Source organism: Crinia signifera, chromosome 7, assembly GCF_055691185.1.
Source record: "Crinia signifera chromosome 7, ASM5569118v1, whole genome shotgun sequence".
In the NCBI taxonomy this organism is placed as follows: domain Eukaryota; kingdom Metazoa; phylum Chordata; class Amphibia; order Anura; family Myobatrachidae; genus Crinia; species Crinia signifera.
In genome coordinates this window covers 94991184-95011760 of record NC_139223.1, presented here as the reverse complement: position 1 = coordinate 95011760, position 20577 = coordinate 94991184, and the positions used below count along the sequence as shown (strand labels likewise).

General features: G+C 41.9%; 1 protein-coding gene across 2 annotated transcripts in view; it reads left to right on the top strand.

Moving 5' to 3' along the window:
• DNAH7 (dynein axonemal heavy chain 7) overlaps positions 1-20577 on the top strand; it is a 918640-nt gene that overhangs the window by 440281 nt on the left and 457782 nt on the right. For both annotated transcript variants that reach the window (XM_083153498.1, XM_083153497.1), the window contains one exon: positions 12245-12413. In XM_083153498.1, the coding sequence (XP_083009624.1) occupies positions 12245-12413 (169 nt within the window). The remainder of the gene's footprint in view (positions 1-12244; positions 12414-20577) is intronic.

The following is a 20577-nucleotide window of genomic DNA, read 5'->3' as shown; positions in this document are numbered from 1 at the left end:
TTAATAGGGGATGAATACGTTTTATGTAAGACCCTTAATCTTTTAGTTAATAGCATGACGCTAAAGAAACATTTCTGTGAGATATTAAATTCATTCTGAAGCTGCGCAAATTACTTAAAATATCCGCTAACATAGAGATGTCCAACGTTGTTTATTCCTTTATATTTCCATATATTATCTGGTGATATTTTAGCCAGTTATGGATAGTTATTAATATACCAGAGGGGAGAGTCATTTTCTATACCACTACATTTATATATTATATGCACACTTCTCCATACTAATATAGCTTGGCGGAACAATGGGGGGGAGTCTATTTATTTTTATCCCTGATAGTAATACATGTAGGGGGCAATCTATCTGTCCAAATTGCTCTTTTAAAAAGGCTTGTAGTGTTTTGTCAATATTATTAGAAACCCAGCCACTTAAATGTACCAATTGAGAGGCCATATAGTAATTTCTAAAATTTGGGAGAGACAGGCCCCCCATCTCTTTTGATTTACTTAAGGTTTTAACGAAACTCGAGCAGGTTTATCTTTCCATATAAAGGATGATATTAATCGATCAATATCTGAAAACAGTTTTTTGGAGATATATACTGTATATGGAAATTGGTACTTATGAGTTATCTGGGCGCCTGATTTTTTGATTGTATGCCTTAAGTTAAGGCATACAATCAGATGCGATGCGATGCGATATCGCATCGCATCGCATCGCATGCGACCATCGGATGCGATGACCCGATTTTTCCATAGGAATCAATGTTAAAATGGACTGAGTCCATTTTAACATGGAATTCAATGGGAAAAAGGGGGGTACTTGTGAGTTATCTGGGCGCCCGATTTTTGGTCGTATACGCATCGCGTCGCATCGCATGGCATCGTATGTTAACCAAATGGCATGCGATGCGACGCGACGAGATGACCACCCGAACCCGATTTTACATCGGGTACTATGTAAAGTGATCACGTCGCATCGCATGTTAACCACATGGCATGCGATGCGATGCGATACCACCCGATTTTTGCAGTGTAAAACCCCCAAGAAAGTGTCCCAAAAAGTGACACAATGTCAGTCCCATCCCCATTGTTAACGCCACTCCACTATCAAAGTGAACCCGAAGCGTGGCGAGCGCAGCGAGCCCGCGAGGGGCGGCGGTACGCGTCCTACGACCTTTTCATGCCCTACTATCCACTAGGGCGTGGAGTGAGAATATAATAGTGTGGCGAGCGCAGCGAGCCACCGTGCCCGAAGCGTGGCGAGCGCAGCGAGCCCCACGAGGGGACACGGATACCTTCACAGGTAAGCCCGCGAAGGGACGCGCTTACCTGTGAAGGTATCCGTGTCCCCTCGCGGGGCTCGCTGCGCTCGCCACGCTTCGGGCTCGGTGGCTCGCTACGCTCGCCACACTATTATATTCTCACTCCACGCCCTAGTGGATAGTAGGGCATGAAAAGGTCGTAGGACGCGTACCGCCGCCCCTCGCGGCCTCGCTGCGCTCGCCACGCTTCGGGTTCACGTTGATAGTGGAGTGGCTGTGAGCATCCAATATCATTCATCCATATCATGCATATCTGACACATTAAGGACAACTGAATTAAAGGTAATAACTGTGTAATTAACATAAGAATGAAATAAATTAGAATAACAAGTAATCATAAAGCACACAATAATCAATCAACATCATGATTTATCAACTAACGTGAGCGCATGCAGAATACGCTCAAATGTGTTGTCTCTCGCCAGGCATTTTCGCCACATGAACTCCTGCATGTAGGAATCTAGATGATGGCGGGCTGTGCCCCGCTGGCGTTTGTTGCGCCATTTTGCACACCCCCATAGTCGCTCAATGTTCTGTGTGTGTGCACCAGTCTCTGGGTCGACGAAGTTGAAGCGGTGATTTACCCGCAAGTGGCTGTAACCAGCCCGCTCCAGTTCACTAGTTTGGTAGGCGCGCCAGCAATCACTTACGATGGTGCTGCCAGGTGCCACGTGCTGCACAATTGCACCAATGAGAGTGGGTGCATCTCGTTTGGGAACTGCAACCATAAAACAGTCCCCTGTCTCCCGGCACACTCCTCCGAACACCCACTGCTGTGGGAGTACTCTGCCAACATTGGCCTTGCGTTTGACAAACAGGGTTTCATCAACCTCCACCATTTTGCCTGGGCCTCCAATCTGCTGCTGTGGCTGTGCCATTAAATCACATTGGCATGCCTCCCGCATCAAGGCGTTGTAAAAAATGGTGCTTTTATTGCAGATTTTTAAATTCTTTGCACAGAATTCAATTGATGTCAGTTCATCGCACCAGCACCAGATAAACCGCAGGATCGTCATGAATGGGAGCCTGCACCCAGGATAGAATAGGGAGGCCCGCAGACTCTGTTTTTTGCTGCAGCTTTTAATATAGCAGCGCCATTTGTGCTCTTTCAGGGACAGGCGCATAGGGTGGCCATTTGGGCATGTGGCAGTCAATGGGAGCAGCCCTTTCTCCTGCAGGAATGCGACTGTCTCTTCCTCTGTTTTTGGGAGGCTGAAGATGCCATCAACCACAGCCATTTTGGCAATAATAGTGTAAGGGGTGAAATGGGCCAGGTGTAAGGGGCCAAATGGGGCAATATTGGGGTAAATGTCCAATAATTCACCTCAGAAACGCTGTAAATCAATATCTGTCACACTCAAACACTTGCTCTCTCCTCTGGAAACTACCTCACACTGATTTTCTGCCAGATGTGCCAGAGGGCGGGTTTAAAAATGGGCGGGAAGTGTAAACATCGCGTCGCGTCGCATCGCATCCCATTGTATACCATACAATAAGCATACGATGCGACGAGATACGACGCGATGGAAAATCGCGTCGCATCGTGTCGCATCGTATGCTTATTATAATGGCATGCGATGACCACATCGGGCGCCCGGATAACTCACAAGTACCAAAAGGGGTCCTTTTCATACCCCTACTATCCAAGTGGGCATGGAGTTGGATATAAACCTGTGGCGAGCGTAGCGAGCCACCGAGCCCGAAGCGTGGCGAGCGAAGCGAGCCCCGCAAGGGGACGGTATTCTATGTCCCCTCGCGGGGCTCGCTACGCTCGCCACGCTTCGGGCTCGGTGGCTCGCTACGCTCGCCACAGGTTTATATCCAACTCCATGCCCACTTGGATAGTAGGGGTATGAAAAGGACCCCTTTTTCCCATTGAATTCCATGTTAAAATGGACTCAGTCCATTTTAACATTGATTCCTATGGAAAAATCGGGTCATCGCATCGCATCGCATCGCATCCGATGGTCGCATGCGATGCGATGCGATGTGCCCGATCCGACCCGATTTAGAAATCGGGCGCCCGGATAACTCATATGTACCTGGAAATTTTGCCATACATGCAAATATTTCAGTTGAATTATCATTTTAACCATATTTATTCAACCCATAACGGTTATTGGTAGCTTTTTTCCATGTACGCATTCTTACTTTAAACTCCTCCCTTATTGGGTCGACATTCATTGCTATATACTCATTTGCATAAGGAGTCACCCATATCCCTAAATATTTGAATTTTAATGTCCATCTTAATGGACTTTTTACATAAAATTCTTCTGGTATAACGCTAGAAGCTGGAAATATGTTGGATTTAGTTTAGTTTTAAACCTGAGTGAGTACCAAATTTATTGACTGTATTTAGTAAAGCGCACAGTGATTTGTCTGCGTCCAATAAGAATAGCAGCATATCGTCTGCATAAAGTGCTATTACGTCCTCAACGTCCCCAATTTTAATCCCACTTATCTCAGGGTTTGAATGAATCCTGGAGGCTAATGGCTCTATTGTAATTGCAAATAGTGCAGGGGATAAAGGGCACCCCGGCCTAGTTCCCCTGCTCATTTTGAATGTACCCGACACATATCCGTTAACCGAAACTCTTGCTTACGGCTCAGAGTATAAGAGCTTTATCCAGCTGATAAACCTTGGGCCAAACGCATATTTACTCAAAACAGCCCATAAATAAGTCCATTCCACTGTGTCGAAGGCCTTTGCCATGTCCAAAGACACAAAAAAGGCCCACGATTCCCTCCCTCGCTCTCTCTGGAGATGGTAGAATAATCGACGTATATTTTGAGTGGTGGCTCTGCCGGGCATAAAACCGGTTTGATCCGGATGTATGATTGATGTTATAACTGTGCATAACCTAATTGCTAATATCTTGGCGATTATTTTAACATCCATATTTAACAATGAGATTGACCTGTATGACTCAGGAGAAAGAGGATCCATGTTCTTCTTCGGTATTACAATGATTATTGTCTCAGACATAGTGGTGGGGAGAGAGCCCCATTCCAATATTGAGTTAAACAGCTCTGTTAAGTATGGTATAATAAAAATCTCCATTTATTTTATGTACTTCTATAGGGATCCCATCTCTCCCTGGCGACTTTGATGAGAGAAGGGAAGAGATCGCCTCTTTGACCTCCTGCATTGTGAATGGTGCTTCTAGCATTTGGGCTTCTTTCTCATATAACGGGCTTATTTCAATTTGGTCTAAGTAATCCTGTGTACTGTCCCTAGACTGGGTTTCTCGAGATTTATACAAATTAGAGTAATAATTAGCAAACACCTCTGTTATGTCCTTACCTGTATGACATAATTCCCCTTGGGGATTTAAAATATGTTTGATTATATTACTATTATTCTCCTCTTTGGCCATATATACCAGTTGTTTACCCCCTTTTTCCGCTTGATAATAATGCTGGTGCCTGGAGAACAGTAGTTTCCTTTTAGACTTGGACTTAGACTTTTAGACTTGCTGTATAGGTATTCCGCCCATTCCCCCTGTGCATCCAGCATCCTGCCCCTGTCGCTTTTGGACTGAGAATCAATATATTTAGCTTTGAGTTGTTGACATTTATTTTCTAGGTCTATCTCTAGTTTTTTTTATTAACGTTCCCCTCATAACTGCTTTGAAGGCATTGTGACGAATGCCCTCATCATAGTAAGCTTTATTATCAACTATGTATCCCTCCCAGGTATTGATCATCTCCTGATCTACTCCAATTACTTTTAACCAATATGGATTGAGTTTCCATGTCCCTGGTCCCCTATCTTGGTTCATATCAATCTCTAGTAGCACTGGAGAATGATCTGATATGCCTCTTGATAGATACTTAATTTCATTTACTGCTGTAGCCAGTATAGGAGAAATGAATATCAGATCTATTCTCGATAGAGTATTAAAAGAGATTGTATGACAGGAAAATTGTAAAATACTAGGATTTTGCTCCCTCCATATATCTACCCAGCCCAACTCCGTTATCAGTCTAGAGAATGCCGTGGAGTCTGCTACATTTACCCTAGCAATATTTAACTCTCTCCATCTATCAAGACCTATATTAATCACGTTATTAAAATCTCCCATACACACTACTGGGACCTCTGGTGCTGTGGATATAAACAAAGCTGCCTTAAGAAGAATTTCATTGTTGTATGGGGGGGGGGGGGGGAGATGTACACCGCTATGATATATATAGGTTGCTGATATATGATAGCCTTTAGGAAGATAAATAAAGTTATCAAACTTGTCTCAAGGTTGAATTGCATGTTCTTTTTAATTGAGACTGCTACTCCCGAGCACTCTGTGTAAATGTTGCATGGAACATAGTACCTATCCAAGTTTTTTTAATGCCTGTATCTTTCCTCCATATAAGTGGGTTTCTGTCTAACAGACTATGTTTGTGCAGTATTTCTTTAACCGAGTCATTACCAGGGATCTTTTGATCCTATTATTTATTCCTCGGACATTCCAGCTTATACAGCTTAGTCCTTTAACCCTTTTTGATCCCATATATATTTTTAACATTTTACTCTGCATACCTAAAGGGTATCTCATGAAAGGGGGAGAAAATCAAAAGGCAAAGAGAGAATGACCCTGCATTGTAGCGTATCACCCTATTAGTTGCATATAGACAAGACATATCTAAAAAAAACTATTAGAACATGTACTTTTACATTTGCTCATGCATAATACATTACATAACATTACTTCCCACCCTTCCCTCCTCCCCCACCCTGTATGGCCTCTAAGACCTGTGGCATACCTGGATCCCATCTTACTTTTAACTATTACTCAGGATATATAAACAAACAAAGACAATACTACACATAAACCTTTGTATTACACTTACAGTTCTAGGGGTATATAGGGAACACAGACTCAGTTCTCCTGGGTGTGGTATGATTCACCGACAGTCGGGATCCCGACGGTCATTATCCCGATGTCGGGATCCCGACTGCCTGGTCTCAGACAGCGTGGCCAGCGCAAAAAAGCCCCTTGCGGGCACGGTGGCAAGCTACGCTCGCCACCAATTCTATTCTCCCTCTATGGGGGTCGTGGACCCCCACGAGGGAAAATAGCCGACGGCCGTCGGGAACCCGGCCGTCAGTGTTTTAACAGTCGGTATCCCCACATCGGGTTAATGACTGTCGGGATCCCGACTGTCGGGACCCCGTCCGGCAGCCGTTCTCCTAGCTATATTCAACATTTTTGGAAACCCTGCATTCTATTTTATATTCCCCTGATAGAAATAAGGATGGGAAAGAAAGAGAGAGGGAGAATAAAAATAAATAAATAAATAAAAATTGGGAGAAGGGAAAAAAAAAGTGTGTGTGGGGGGGGGGGGGGGGACACACACACACTAAATGTTTCACCCCTTTCCTCATCGCCCCCACCCTCCTCTCCCCTATATCACGCGCAGCCGGGCTGGAAAAAGCATGGCATACTGTATATTATACTCTCTCAATCGTTGTTTAATCTGCATAAAGCTGGCTCGATTTTTTTGTACTTCTATTGCAAAATCAGGGTATAGGGATATCACATGACTATCATGATGTATCGGTCCCTTGGTGCGTGCTAAACGCAAAGCAGTGTCTCTGTCTTTGAAATGCAATAATTGAGCAATCAGCGTTCGAGCAGGGGCTCCAGGTTGTGAAGGATTTGATGGTATTCAATGCGCCCTTTCTATCGCAAATTGCTGTGAAAAGGACTCCATGGTGAATAGTTTAACCAACCATTCTTCCACAAACTTTTCGGGGTTTGCTCCTTCCACTCGTTCTGGAAGACCCACTATGCGAATATTAAGATATAAGAATAAATCTACCTTCCATATCTAAAAGTTAAGTTTGTATATTTGTCACTTGACAAATCTTCCATCTTCTTTATTAATCTTCTCTATTTGTGATATTCGATGCTCTGTCTCTTCCACTCATTCACAAATTTTCTGCATGTCCACCCTTAGGAGGGAGACATCTATTTCTACTTGACCCATTTTTTCAGAGACTCTATGTTCAGAAGCGGATATCGCTTGCAGTATTTGTTGAGTTGACTGTGTTAGCTTATTAATAAATGTTTCTGAGTCCTGATGTGAGGATGGCAAGCTTGATACACTCTCTGCTGTTGATTTAGAGGTATGGGTAGTACATGTATATTTCTCTAGTTTAGCAGCTGCTGCAGCAGCAGCATTTTTTAGTTTTACCCATATCTGTGTTTATATTCCGATGTCTTAAGGTGAACGGAGCAGGGGCAGAGGGAGAGAAGAGAGGGGGAAGAAAAAAAGGATGAAAGAAAAATATCACACGGTCCACAGTATCCTTACTGGCGCCTGTTTGTTTTTGGAAATTGGGGGAGCTTTGTGTTTCATTAGCAGTGCTAATGCAGTATTTCAGCAGTTCGTACTGTGAAGAAGCTATACACAACTCCACAGGGTAAAGCTCCCTTTTATCGATCAGTGCGTCTGTGTTTAGTGTTCTATTAGTGGCCCAACATCAATTTCCCATCAGGGTATCCAACAAAAAGTCACGTACGGGCTCAGAGATTATTCACTTGCACCTTGGCTGTATTGCCGCATCAGCAGCCTGGTGCAGCAGTCCAGTAATATGCCCACCTCAATATATCTTCTGCCTAAGCAGCTTGAAGGGCACTTAAGGGAGCTTATCTGCTTCACTAGAGAAAAATAGAAATAAATGGAGGAAGCTGCACACCTTGTGCCTAGATAGTTTGCTGCTTGTGGCGCATATCGGGCAGCTCTACCTCTTACCTACAGTAGACTGGCTCTATGCCAGTAGCAGGTCGCAAAGGAGAATTGAGTGAGCCGCTCCCCGTCCTGCAGTATATTCTCACTCAGCAGTCACAGAGTAGAGGGAACCATTGTAGATCTGCTGTAGATCTATCTTGGCGTTCAGTGAGGAGGAGAGAGGGAGCCGGACACCGCCCCGCTGCACAGCACAGCTACAAGAAAAAAGGGGTAGGTAACTAAGTTACATGTAGGAGGCAAAGCACAGCTACCCTGATAGACCAAGGGTCAGCTGTGCACACCGTGCTGTGAGTCCTCCGGCGGCCGCCCGGGTCAGCTGTCAGCCGTGGATGTGGTCGGCTGTGATCAGCTGTTTCACAGCAGGAGATCCGCAGGCAGGTGTGCACTTCCCAGCCCGGAGAGGGATCGCCAGGCAGCAAGCAACCACCCGCACACAAGCCCGGAGCAGACGCCGGCACCCGGTGACTTTTGCCCCGGAAGCACACCACAGATTCCTCACCAAGGACTCTGTACTGCAGTTCCCACCGTCTATCTCTGTCGGGGCGCACAAGTAGGAATGAGTTTTATTTCTCTTTTCACCTCTCTCTCAGTTTATGCTTTCTGCTGTTCCATCAGGGAAATATCAGGATTTCTAGCAGGATCTTTAGCGGGAGCTGCAGCGTGCTGCTGCTACTCCATGTTGGTCCAAGCTCCTCCCCCCGATATCCAGCCAGATTTCTTCATTCTTATTTGGTTCACTGCCCCCTATGCTAGTTTAAGTAGTTGCATCCAAATTTCTTACTTAGTATTCTTGTTCCCCTTGAAGATGGGTGCAGGCCATCACTTTATATATAAGGCTCTGTCTTGCCAGATAGCTTGACAATGACCTAACAATCCAAATCTCTCCTCATTACACCATTTCCTTGGCCAAACATTGAAGTTTCTGATGCTCTGAGTTCTATATTCCCCTCTGTGTACTGGCAATACTTCTGAAAAAGTTACAGTGGTTGCCACCTGTTTTAGAGCAGTTCCTAACTACCTAAATTCATCTTTTACGGCCATGACTTCAGCATTAACCAGTTCATTTGTGCCTTGGTGGATGATGACATCCACCTCCCCATCTTTTCTGCTGCCTTTACAATTCTTAGCATGCGCTCTTTATCTCTTGAAGCTGTGGCTCCAGGTAAGCACCTTACTTGTTTCTCCACTTTAATAGCATTTCCCAGATTTACTCCTCTAATGATGGAACCTCCCCAGTGAAGTGCAGTCCTTTTTGGTGGTGAAATTTTCCTGGTCTAACAGTTAGTAGAAGTATGAGTCCCCATATATTCCTGTTCTTTATTGCCTGTGTTGGTCAGACATTCCAGTCCTGCAAGAATAGCATATGTGTTTTGCAGTGTGACCACTTGAGGGATGTGTCTGAGGCCCTCTGTAAGTTTCTGCCTTTCAGAGCCCACAGCAGTCAAGGCAGAATGTCTTCTGAGGGCTCTCTGAGGCAGTGGTGGTCCCAAGGACACACACATCCTACATAGCTCAGCATGCAGTTTAGCTATCTCCTCCTGCAGCAAAGAAAATCTTTACAGATTGGACAGTAGCCAAGTAGACTTATTCAGGTCTTGAACAGGATGAAAACAGATGAAAACCATCTCCAAAACATCTTAATTTCTAAGAAACCACCATTAACTGGTCTGTCAACCTTTTGCTACAAAACCCCTACAGATGTAGCGCCGCTCATTCAGGTCACCCCCACTGGCAAGCAGATGCTACATCTGACTGGGACGCACAAGCATCCCATACACACAGGTGGCCCAGTTTCCTGTCGGTAGGGGACGGGAACCCTGCCCGTCTCTACTTCAGGGAGTTGGTCAGGGTTGGGGGGGGGGGGGGGGGAGCGTCTCCTTCCGGTAGGCTGGAGAATCTACCGCCAGTTTTTTACAGAGGGAATACTGCGCAAGTTCAAATAACCTTAGGCTGAATTCACAACAATAAACTCCGTTATAAATTAATAAATAAATTGATTTTTATTTCATTAGACTATCAGTATAATGACAATAATAAAAAGTAGGTGTCCACCTCAATTTAAATATATTACATTCAATATCACATTTATAAAAAGTATAGTTTCTTCATGTATCAATATGTATTATAAGATAATACTATATATTTAAAATATTGACTGCCTTTTGGTAAACCATACGACCTGTACTGGGAATGATTTGTGAATTATAATCCTGAAAATGTAGTGGTCTGGATTGTTATTGAAATATCGGTCTGGACTGTAATGACCAATATAATGTTGGAATGATATCCACAGCAGTGTTTAATGTCTGTGTGCTGTAGCCAGGAGATAAGATATGCAGATGAAATGAGCTGGGGAACGCTGCGTCTCTCACCCGTGGCGTGTTCTCCTTTTTCTCCGGCTGCTGTATGAGGGATGGATCAGCAGCTGTGGATGAGATGTATACTCTTGAAGCAGCAGGAATGGTTTGCAGCTTTCGCCTGCTGATTAGTCCAGTGGACACGGTGGATGGTTGGTCCGTGCTGGTAACCACCACGTCTCTCACCTGTGACGTACTCTCCCTCTCTCTAGCCGACATGCGGCTGGTTGGTCTGCGGCTGTGAGGCAGACGGAGTCTGGGGAGTTGCTTTGGCGGTGAGTGAATGATGCAGTGTTTGTCCGCAATGCCGCTCCGATCTCTGACCTGCACCTGTAGCCCTCTGGCTTGGACATTGGATGGTGTGGCGCAGGCGCCTTTCACCTGCGTTCACGTCAGTCTCTTTGGCAGAGGTATTCCGGCAGGTGTATCCAATCTCCTAGGTGTCCAGACACACTCTGTGTAACGTCCTTTTGGGATCCTTAGATGTACTGTATGACACTAGGTTATACCAATAGGGCAATATATGGTACTGGGTAGGTCCTCTACCGCCAGCCCCTGCAAGGAAGAGGGACGCTCCATCTGTATATTTGAATGTATGTACTGTAAGACAGTGGCAGGGAAAGTCATAGACGGCAGGTACCTTTCCCCTAGAATCCTGTTTTATGGCATATAGACTGCAGGCTGTTTCAATCTGTGTGGTAAGCTCCAGCTTACAAAGGGTGTTCTGTCCTGGGCTGGTAATCAGGAGAGCAACTGATTCTTTAAAAAGGAGCCAGCCCTCTCCATAGGGGTCTCTCTCTCTCCCTGGGTGTTGGAGGCAGTAAGCTGCTGCTAGAGAGAGACAAGGCTGTAAGTACTGCGTTACTTGATCTATATCTGCTGTGTGTGTCCAGTGTCACATAGGGCCTTTTTTTGGTTCATTCTTTCTGACAAAATCCTTCTTAGATGGGCAAAACCATGTGCACTGCAGGTGGGGCAGATGTAACATGTGCAGAGAGAATTAGATTTGGGTGGGGTTTTACTTCAAAGTGAGATCTATATTGCAGTGTAAAAATAAAGCAGTCAGTATTTTCCCTGCACAGAAAAAAAATTACTCACCTAAATCGAATTCTCTCTGCACATGTTACATCTGCCCCCCCCCTGCAGTGCACATGGTTTTGTCCATCTAAGAAGGATTTTGTCAGAAAGAATGAACCAAAATAAGGCCCATAGTGTGGCCCTGGTATAGAGAAGGACGTTAATTCTGTTTAGTTAGAGCTCAGATGAGCAGGTTTTATTTTTCTGTTTTGTCTGAAGTGTAAAGGCTGATTTTTTTTAGTTTCTTGCTCTGAGTGCTGCAATAAACTCAGACAAGCCCTGTTTTGGACCCAAGCTGTGATGTCACTGTCTAAGTCTGTGCCAAAACCTCACCTGTGCCTACCCGTTTGACGCTAAAACCCCACAGTACATACAGTTTCTTGCATTCTAAGACCCTCACACTTGTCACTATGCTGCCTATTTTTATATGTGATATAGCAAATATAATACCATAATCTGCTTTCATATTATACTACCTGTGTTTGCAAATGTAGTCAATGATACTTTGTTAATTGGAGCCATACTAGACTGATGTCTGCTTAGCCAATAGGGTGCATACCTGTTTGCCAGGAAAGTACTTTTAGCGGCATTTGTGGGAATGTGCAGACAAAAGAGCAGCCAAAAGAATAGACAAGGGAATAGTTGATAAATTATTTTTTTTATGTAGCCATGGAGTTCTAGTAATTGTAAGAGAAAATATTATAATTCACTGTATTTTTCTCAATAACAGGACTTTATTTGGAGCTCTTAATCTTCATCTGGGTGGAGCCCCAGAAGGTCCTGCAGGCACAGGAAAAACAGAAACTACTAAGGACTTGGCAAAAGCTGTAGCTAAGCAATGTGTTGTTTTCAACTGTTCTGATGGACTGGATTACCTTGCTTTAGGAAAATTCTTTAAGGTATGACATACAGTACTATATGCAGTCAGGATACAATACAAATCTACTGTAGCTACAGGGACCGTATGCAGACTTTTACATAGTAGAACATAATACATTGCACAATGTATTCTAGAAGTACAGAATTATAATATGGTTATTGTTGTTATATGGCTTGGGGATATGTAATAAATTACTTTTCCCAAATGCAATATTTCATATAGTGTTGTATGACACTGGTTAATGACCACTAAGGGTAAAAAGGTTTAAATTCAATATTTACTACACATGTATCCATAAAATAGCACATGTACAAGAAAACATAAAAACTAGTGCTCATCTGTCCCTGGAATATTCACAGGTACAGTACAGCAATACATGCCAAAGTGTTTTGTCTAGTAAATATACTTCATCCTAGGGATAATATACATATGTATACATGTCTCAATGAGCCATGCTGCTTGTTCTTGGGACCTCTGTCAAAACCTCACTTCCTGTGTGATTATTCTAACCAAGTGTAATTTCTATATTAGGTTACTTCAGTAAGCATGGACCAATTTTACAAAAAGACCATGGGCCAAATGTAATAGGGTGAGAGTTTCCGAAAGTGAGAGATTTTGGGAGAGTTTTCCCTTTTTTTTTTTAAAGCAGCAATCAATTACATGGCAAAGTAAATCTGGTTTTACAGTGTAATGGATTGCTGCTTTAAAAAAAATGGAAAAACTCTCCCAAAATCTCTCATTTTCTGAAACTCTCACCCTATTACATTTGGCCCCATATGTCATGTTAAAAAAACCTATAAATAATGTCCATATGGTGGTGGAACACATTTGGAATGCATCTACTCTTCCTTTTGTAAGCATGTATGTCATGTTCACATTCTGGGATCCAATGGCCGTTGTATCAAGTATATACCAGAGTTTCTTTTTCTTCTTTGCATATGTTGTTAAGTATATACTCACTAACAGAAACAGTTTTAAAAATCACATCTCCAAACAATAATTTAAACACAAATATACTAACAGATGATTTTCTTACTAATATTTATAAATATTAATTGTGTGTTTTATCCCTTAAAGGTCAACATTGTTTAAGATCTATTTTTAAGTTATCTGAAATCACTCAAAATTAGTAAATATATCCCTGTGATGTGCGTGTGACACATGATAATCTTGATGTACTTAGATTAGGCTTGTAACAAAAGCACATACAGTATACAGTACATGTATATTCTTACTATCATGCATTGGCTGTATTGAAGAAAGGGTTTTGAGGTCAACACAAAACACTGCATATATGGTTGCTGCTGAATATGTAGGTATACTACAGGATACTGTACCTTGTGTGGTTCTAGTGTGGAAAAAAAATGGGTAAATTCTGAGGAAAACCATACAGTTAATCAAAGCAAATACAGAGACTTTAAGATTTTTTGAATAAAAATTTAGTTTTTATTGTTTCTATGACATTTTTAAAAAACAATAATTCATGTAAAACTCAAGGATAAATGATAATACAAAAAGTGCAAAAAAAATGCTAGTACCAGTATACACACAGCCTCACATGGGATGGTTAAACATACGAAATAGACATACAAATAACATATATTCTATAGTTTGTTCCGCCCTTTCTGTGTGTATACAAGTGGCGACGCATCTCTTCCACCTTCTAGTGTATGCGGCGTGTAGCTTCCGCCCTCTCTTCCATCACCGGGGTGTCTTGCGGCGTGTCACTTCCGCCCTTCTAGATCCCAATCTGTCTGTAAGTGATGATGAGGTTTTAGAATGGATTCTTATGTTAATTTCATTGCAAGTAATTTTTAGTCACTCCTGCTTCTTCTTATTTGCTGGGTCACTGGGTCTTTATTCTATTTGTGTTAGAGATCCAGAGTGCTCTGGTATATGATGCAGACCCGGCCATTTTTGAAAATGGCAGCATAAGAGTTTGCCCAGTTCTACAATAGTTCCATGGTTGATGTGGACCTAAAGTTGCTCTATTTAGACATACACATTTAGGAAACATTAGGGTATATGACAGGCTACATAGGCATAAAATATATTAATGAAATAGAATGACACAAAGCAATCTTATGGACAAAAATTGGCTGTATACATATGCAAAGTGTTTTTTCTTCTGTGTGTGTGTGTGTATATATATATATATATATATGTATATATATATATGTGTGTGTGTGTGTATATATATATATATATATATATATATATATATATATATATATGTATATGTAGGTTCCTTATTGCAATCCAGAAGGACTCCAGGAAGACCCGCACCAGTCATCGAGAAATCCACAACTTTTAAAATTTTAAATATTGCACATTTATAGGCCCAAGCTCACATCATAAATAGAGCACATGAGGCAAATTTTCAGACATCCAACAGGCAGATACATGTTAGATACATTACTTGTCTCCTCTGAGGAGACAAATAATGTATCTAACATGTATCTGCCTGTTGGGTGTCTAAAATTTGGAAATGGGACGGTATCTTGCACAAAGAGAAGGGTTTTTTCCAGGTTTAGGAAGAACATCACATAATAGTAATTCTAGAAGTGTCAGAATCTGGATGGAAGGGGGCTCCGTGCAAGACTGCATTAACCCATTGAGTGCCAAGGGAATTTGTCAAAATAGGTGTGAAAATAGGCATGCAAACCTTTTTATTAATCACTTGTTTGCCAACATTGCTGTGAGAGATTCTCAAAATATCTATTAAAAATGCCAGTGCCGCTCACAGCAGCTGTTCTTTTTTTGTGTGCATTATTTATCTAGACTTCAATTAATTAACTTGGATGTATTTGTATTTATTTATACTAAAAGAACATTCACTGTGAGCGATGCTGACATTTTTTGGCAGATATTTTGAGAATTGCTCACAGCAACTTTGGCACTCTATGGGTTAAATAATCTACAGTGATAAATTGAGGGGAAAGTTGCTTTGCAAATTATTTATAGTAGGCCATAGTGAGCCCGTCTGGGCCAGGAGCCGTTGATGGTTTTTGTACCTTGAGAGCAGAGGCAAACTCCTCCTCAGTGATACCTACCCCTAAGGTATGGGCTGTAGATTCTGAAGATTCGGCACAAGATTCCAGGTATTGCTTGATTCCATGAGCATGTGAAGAAGAATCAGATTGAGTTGACAAATTGTAAAGAGCTCCATAACAATGGGCTAATATACCAATTATATCCTCAGGGTTATATACCATTTTCCCTGTTGAATCTCTAAGTGACGAACCAACATGTGAAGCTCGTTTAGATTTAAGTCTACGGGCTAATAGTGTGAGCTTTATTGCTCCTGTCATAAAATTTTTGACTAACAAATATGAGGCTTTTCCCAGCACATTCAGCTAGAAGAGCTTGCAACTCGGCCCATTTTTTGAGAAAGTTGAGAAAAGGCCCTAATTCAGGTTGGCTCGTTAAGCAACGGACATCGGCCAAATATCCCCTCCCCCTGCCAGTACCATAAGAGAGGATGTGTATGAGAACACATCCCCTCGCATGCCTACGCTGGCAGGAGAAATAATTTCATGGTCACCAAACATCGAATGATTTCTCCTGCCTGCTCAAATAAAAGTTGGTCTCAACTGAGCACTAGGTTGAAGACGGGGCAGGTAGTTGATGTCCTGTGACATCAGCCGCCCGCTCCTGTCAGGCATTGAACCCCCCCCCCGTGCACCCATAGGAACTCCCAGCATTTTCATAGGGACACCCATAAAATGCTTGGGGTCAAGCTTGTTTTCACCCCCAGCCCTCTCTCCCCGCAGTGAACACGCTGGGGAGTGTGTTAGTCGCCAAAGCCATTCTCTGTCGCATGCGCAAACCCGGATATTGGGGCTGGGGCTGATTTTGGATTGCTACTAGCAATTCTGAATCCTACCCAAAGTTTCTTTGGACAGTGTTTGTTAATGTTTTTGATCTAAAGTAGTTATAGCAGAGTGCAGGTATGATATAAGTGCCTCTTGGGATTTTTTAACCAATTTCTCATCTATGATGACCCACAAGTCCTTCTCTACAGCAGAATTTCCTATAAAAACTACATTTACATTTAGCCTAAAAGTAGCTTGTTCATTTTTGTTCCCATAATTAATTACTTTACATTTTTCAACGTTTAACTGCATTTTCCACCTTTCCGCCCACCTTTCCAGTTTATTTAAGTCACTTTGTAGTGTTTCCACATCCTCTCCTGAGTTAATTTCCTTACTTTCCTTAATTTCCATCGTGTCATCTGCAAATATTGCAATTTTACTCACTATGGGCCTTATTCTGATCTGAGCTCAGTACAAATTTGTTCGGAAAATGGGCAAAACCATATGCACTGCAGGTGTGGCAGATGTAACCTGTGCAAAGATAATTAAATTTGGGTGGGGTGTGCTGAAACTGAAATCTAAATTGCAGTGTAAAAATAATGCAGCCAGTATTTACCTTGCACAGAAACAAAATAACTCACACAAACCTAACTCTCTCTATACATGTTACATCTGTCCCACCTGCAGTGCACATGGTTTTGCCCATTTTCCGAACAAATTTGTACTGAGCTCAGATCAGAATAATGCCCTATGTCACTTCCAATATCATTAATGAATATATTAAAAAAGGTGGGTCCCAATATTGGCCTTGTGCGACTCCACTTTGGACCTTACCCCAGCTGGAATGTATGCCATTTACTACCACTCTCTGTCCCTGATTGTGCAAACAGTTTTTAATCCAATTACAAATTTTATCTCCTAACCCTAAATTACCTAGTGTCATTAATAACCTTTTAAGAGGCACCATGTCAAAAGCTTTAGCGAAATCAAGCAGTATTACATCAACAGATTTCCCTAAATCCAGCCCCCTACTGACTTGATCTATTTTTGACAAACCCATGCTGAGCCTTACTTATCACTTTCTCCTGTTCTAAGAAATTTTGGATACTATCTCTTATTCCTTCTAATATTTTCCACACAATGGATGTAAGGCTGACCAGCCTATAATTGACAGGGTTAGTTTTGCTACCTTTCTTCCATATTGGTACTACGTTAGCTATGCGCCAGTCCGTTGGTACCATCCCTGAGTTTGATTCCTCGAGTACCAGATATAATGGTAGTGCTGTGACAGAACTCGATTCTTTTAGTATCCTAGGGTGTAACACGTATCAACTCCACAGTGAGAATACTTATAATAAATGATATAAGTACCCTGCTGATTTTTTAGTGGGCCAATATTTTCCTACCTTAACCGCTTCCCATTTATATAACTGTAGATTTTTTTGGGATTAGATTTGCTATCTGCTGCTATTTTACGTTCAGTCTCTAATTAAGCCATCTTGATTGTATTTTTACATTTCTTTTTACATTCTTTATATGTGGCAAATGATTTGAGTGTCCCATCTTGTTTAAATGTTTTGAATGCCCTCCTTTTTTTTAGCTATTGAATTTGCTGTTAAGCCACATAGGTTTCCTTTGACATGTGTTCTTTAATTTACCCTAGGAATAAATTTATAAGTGCCCTCCAGCAGTATTTTTTTTTAAAGTTTGCCTTTTAGTAGTATCCATACCTTTAAAAAATTCCTTCCAGTTTATATACTTTAAGGACTCCTTAAACATGCCAAAGTTTGCTTCTCTAAAATGTAAGGACCTAGTTGCTCCAATATAATTATCTTTGTTAAAATGTGATCATATTGTGATCACTGTTCCCCAATGTATCCCTTATGGTTATGTTAATAACAATGTCCCCGTTGTTGCTTATCAAGAGATCCAGGATATTGTTATTTCTGATTGGACTTTCTATAAATTGATACAAATAGTGGTCATTTAGGGCATCCAATAAAACATTTCCCTTAGTGGTACTAGTTGACCTATGCTTCCAATTTATTTCTGGGTAGTTAAGCCACTCATAATAATAATGTCCCCTAAGCTGGCTGCTTTTCACACCTGTAGCAAGAGGTCTTTTTACTCCTCCTTATTTATGTTGGGTGGTTTATAACATGTTTTACTATAAGTTTTTTAGCCCCTTTAATATTACCTGTGATTTCTACACATACCGCTTCTACTGACTCCATTGTGCTCTCATTTATGTCTTCCCTATTGTATGGTTTTAAGGATGGTTTAACATATAAACAAACCCCACCTCCCCTTCTACCTAATCAGTTTTTTTCTAAAAAGACTACAACCTTCTTGGGATTCATCCCACCAAGTTTCAGTAATACCTATGAGATCAAAATCTTCTTCCAAAACTAGGGTCTCTAGTTCCCCCATTTTACCAGTTAAACTCCTAGCATTCAGATAAAAGCATTTTAGATCTTGTTTTTCCTTTTTCCCATGTCATGTTACCTGTTAAAGTTGCAGAAGGTTCCTGAAACAATAAATCAGTATCATGGACAATCTTTGTACTTGGCTGTGTGTCTCTCATACACTTTTCATATACCTCATTCCCTTTTTCCTCCCTTTGCCTTGCTTCCTCCACAATGTAGCTGCCTTTGCCCTCTATTCTACACTTGTTTGTTGGTTTAAAGGTTTCTTACTGTACCCTCCCCCCACCCTCCTAGTTTAAAATCTCCTCAAGCCTTCCCACCATTCTACCCCCGAGCACTCCTGCCCCCTCCTCGTTCAGGTGCAATCCGTCACGGCAAAAGAGATGGCACCTGACCGAGAAGTCCGCCCAGTTTTCTAGTAACTCAAATCCCTCCCTCCTACACCAGTCTTTGTGCCACACGTTAACCTCCCTAATCTCCCTCTGTCTCCCTGGGCTAGCTCGTGGCACAGGCAATATATCTGAGATTATTACCTTAGATGTCCTCGCCTTAAGTTTATTGTCTAGATCCCTTAAATCATTTTTGAGGACATCCCATCTACCACTGACTTTGTCGTTGGTGCCAACATGCACCAAGACCGCTGGGTCTTCCCCAGCCCCTCCCAATAATCTGTCCAGCTGGTCCGCTATATGACGGGAATAAGAAAATGTATAGAAACTGTACTTTTGAGGAAGGATTAAGTTCCACAAAACAACTTATGTAAAAATATGTAAACATTTATTTTTGGTACTTCACATAATTGACATGCATAAAATTAATAAAACATAAATAAAAAAAGTGATCTTAGCATTGATAATGCATTGTAAGGGAATAGACACCCCTAGTTTTTCGAAGATAAAGAAGGAAAAAGTACTCTCTTTTGTTTGGGGGCACGCTTTTAAATTGTCAAAATGTATGTCAAGATTTTTTTAAAGATAAAATGTAACTTTTAATGATTTTAGTAAAATAATTTTGTCAGACAAACAAACAGACAACATTAAACATTGAAAATGAACAGTTGAGTAATACTATTAATTTTATAGAATAAATCTGTATTCAACTGTTCGTATAGACCACACTGGTTGTCTGATAGGGAAACACAGTGATCAGACAGTACGGCTTATATTTGAAAGTCAGCCTGTGTCTGAATCAGTGTTTACTGTACCTATCTTTGTGGTAAGGAAGTATAAGTAGCAACATTTTTCATAGTAATTAGGACCAGGCAGGAAATTGTTCTACACTGGTGCAGTCCGGATATTTACAGATATATCATTTGCAGTATCGCTGAATGAATATGTATTGTAAATTGGTCAATTTGTGCAATAACTGCTTGTAATACTGATTTAACAATACAGAGCCGTGGCTAGGTACTATGTTGCAAGGGTAACCGCTATGATAGAGGGTGTAAAGTATAGATTTAAGTACAAGAAAGAATGACACTCACAATTGAAAAGATTGCGGAAGCTGCTGCTGAATCTCTCAACCGTCCTGGTTCCCTGAGAGTCAGTGAGCGTTCAGCAATGTTATTACAGTATGAACAGAGTGTCAGAATTTAAGAAATATTGGGTATCTGCTTTCTCCAGTTAGTAGCGCAGGTACCTTGTTGTATTGAATACAGTGCAGGGTTACATGCTTTCTATACTTAGTTGGAGAGGAGAGTACCCCTAGAGGTAGGGATGGTGTTAGTGGGATATAGTATATACAGCATGTTACTTTTGGGGGTAGGTGTGCTGCTTTCTGCTATGTGCTATCAGGTAAAGCATTGATAGCAGTTGAGCGGCACCTGCCTCCTGTCAGAGGCCCTTATTCTGATCTGTGCGGCCGGAGCCGCATACGTTGCTCCGGCCGCACAAACCAAACCCCGCCTACAAGACGGATCGCCACGGCCGTCCGTACGCGGACG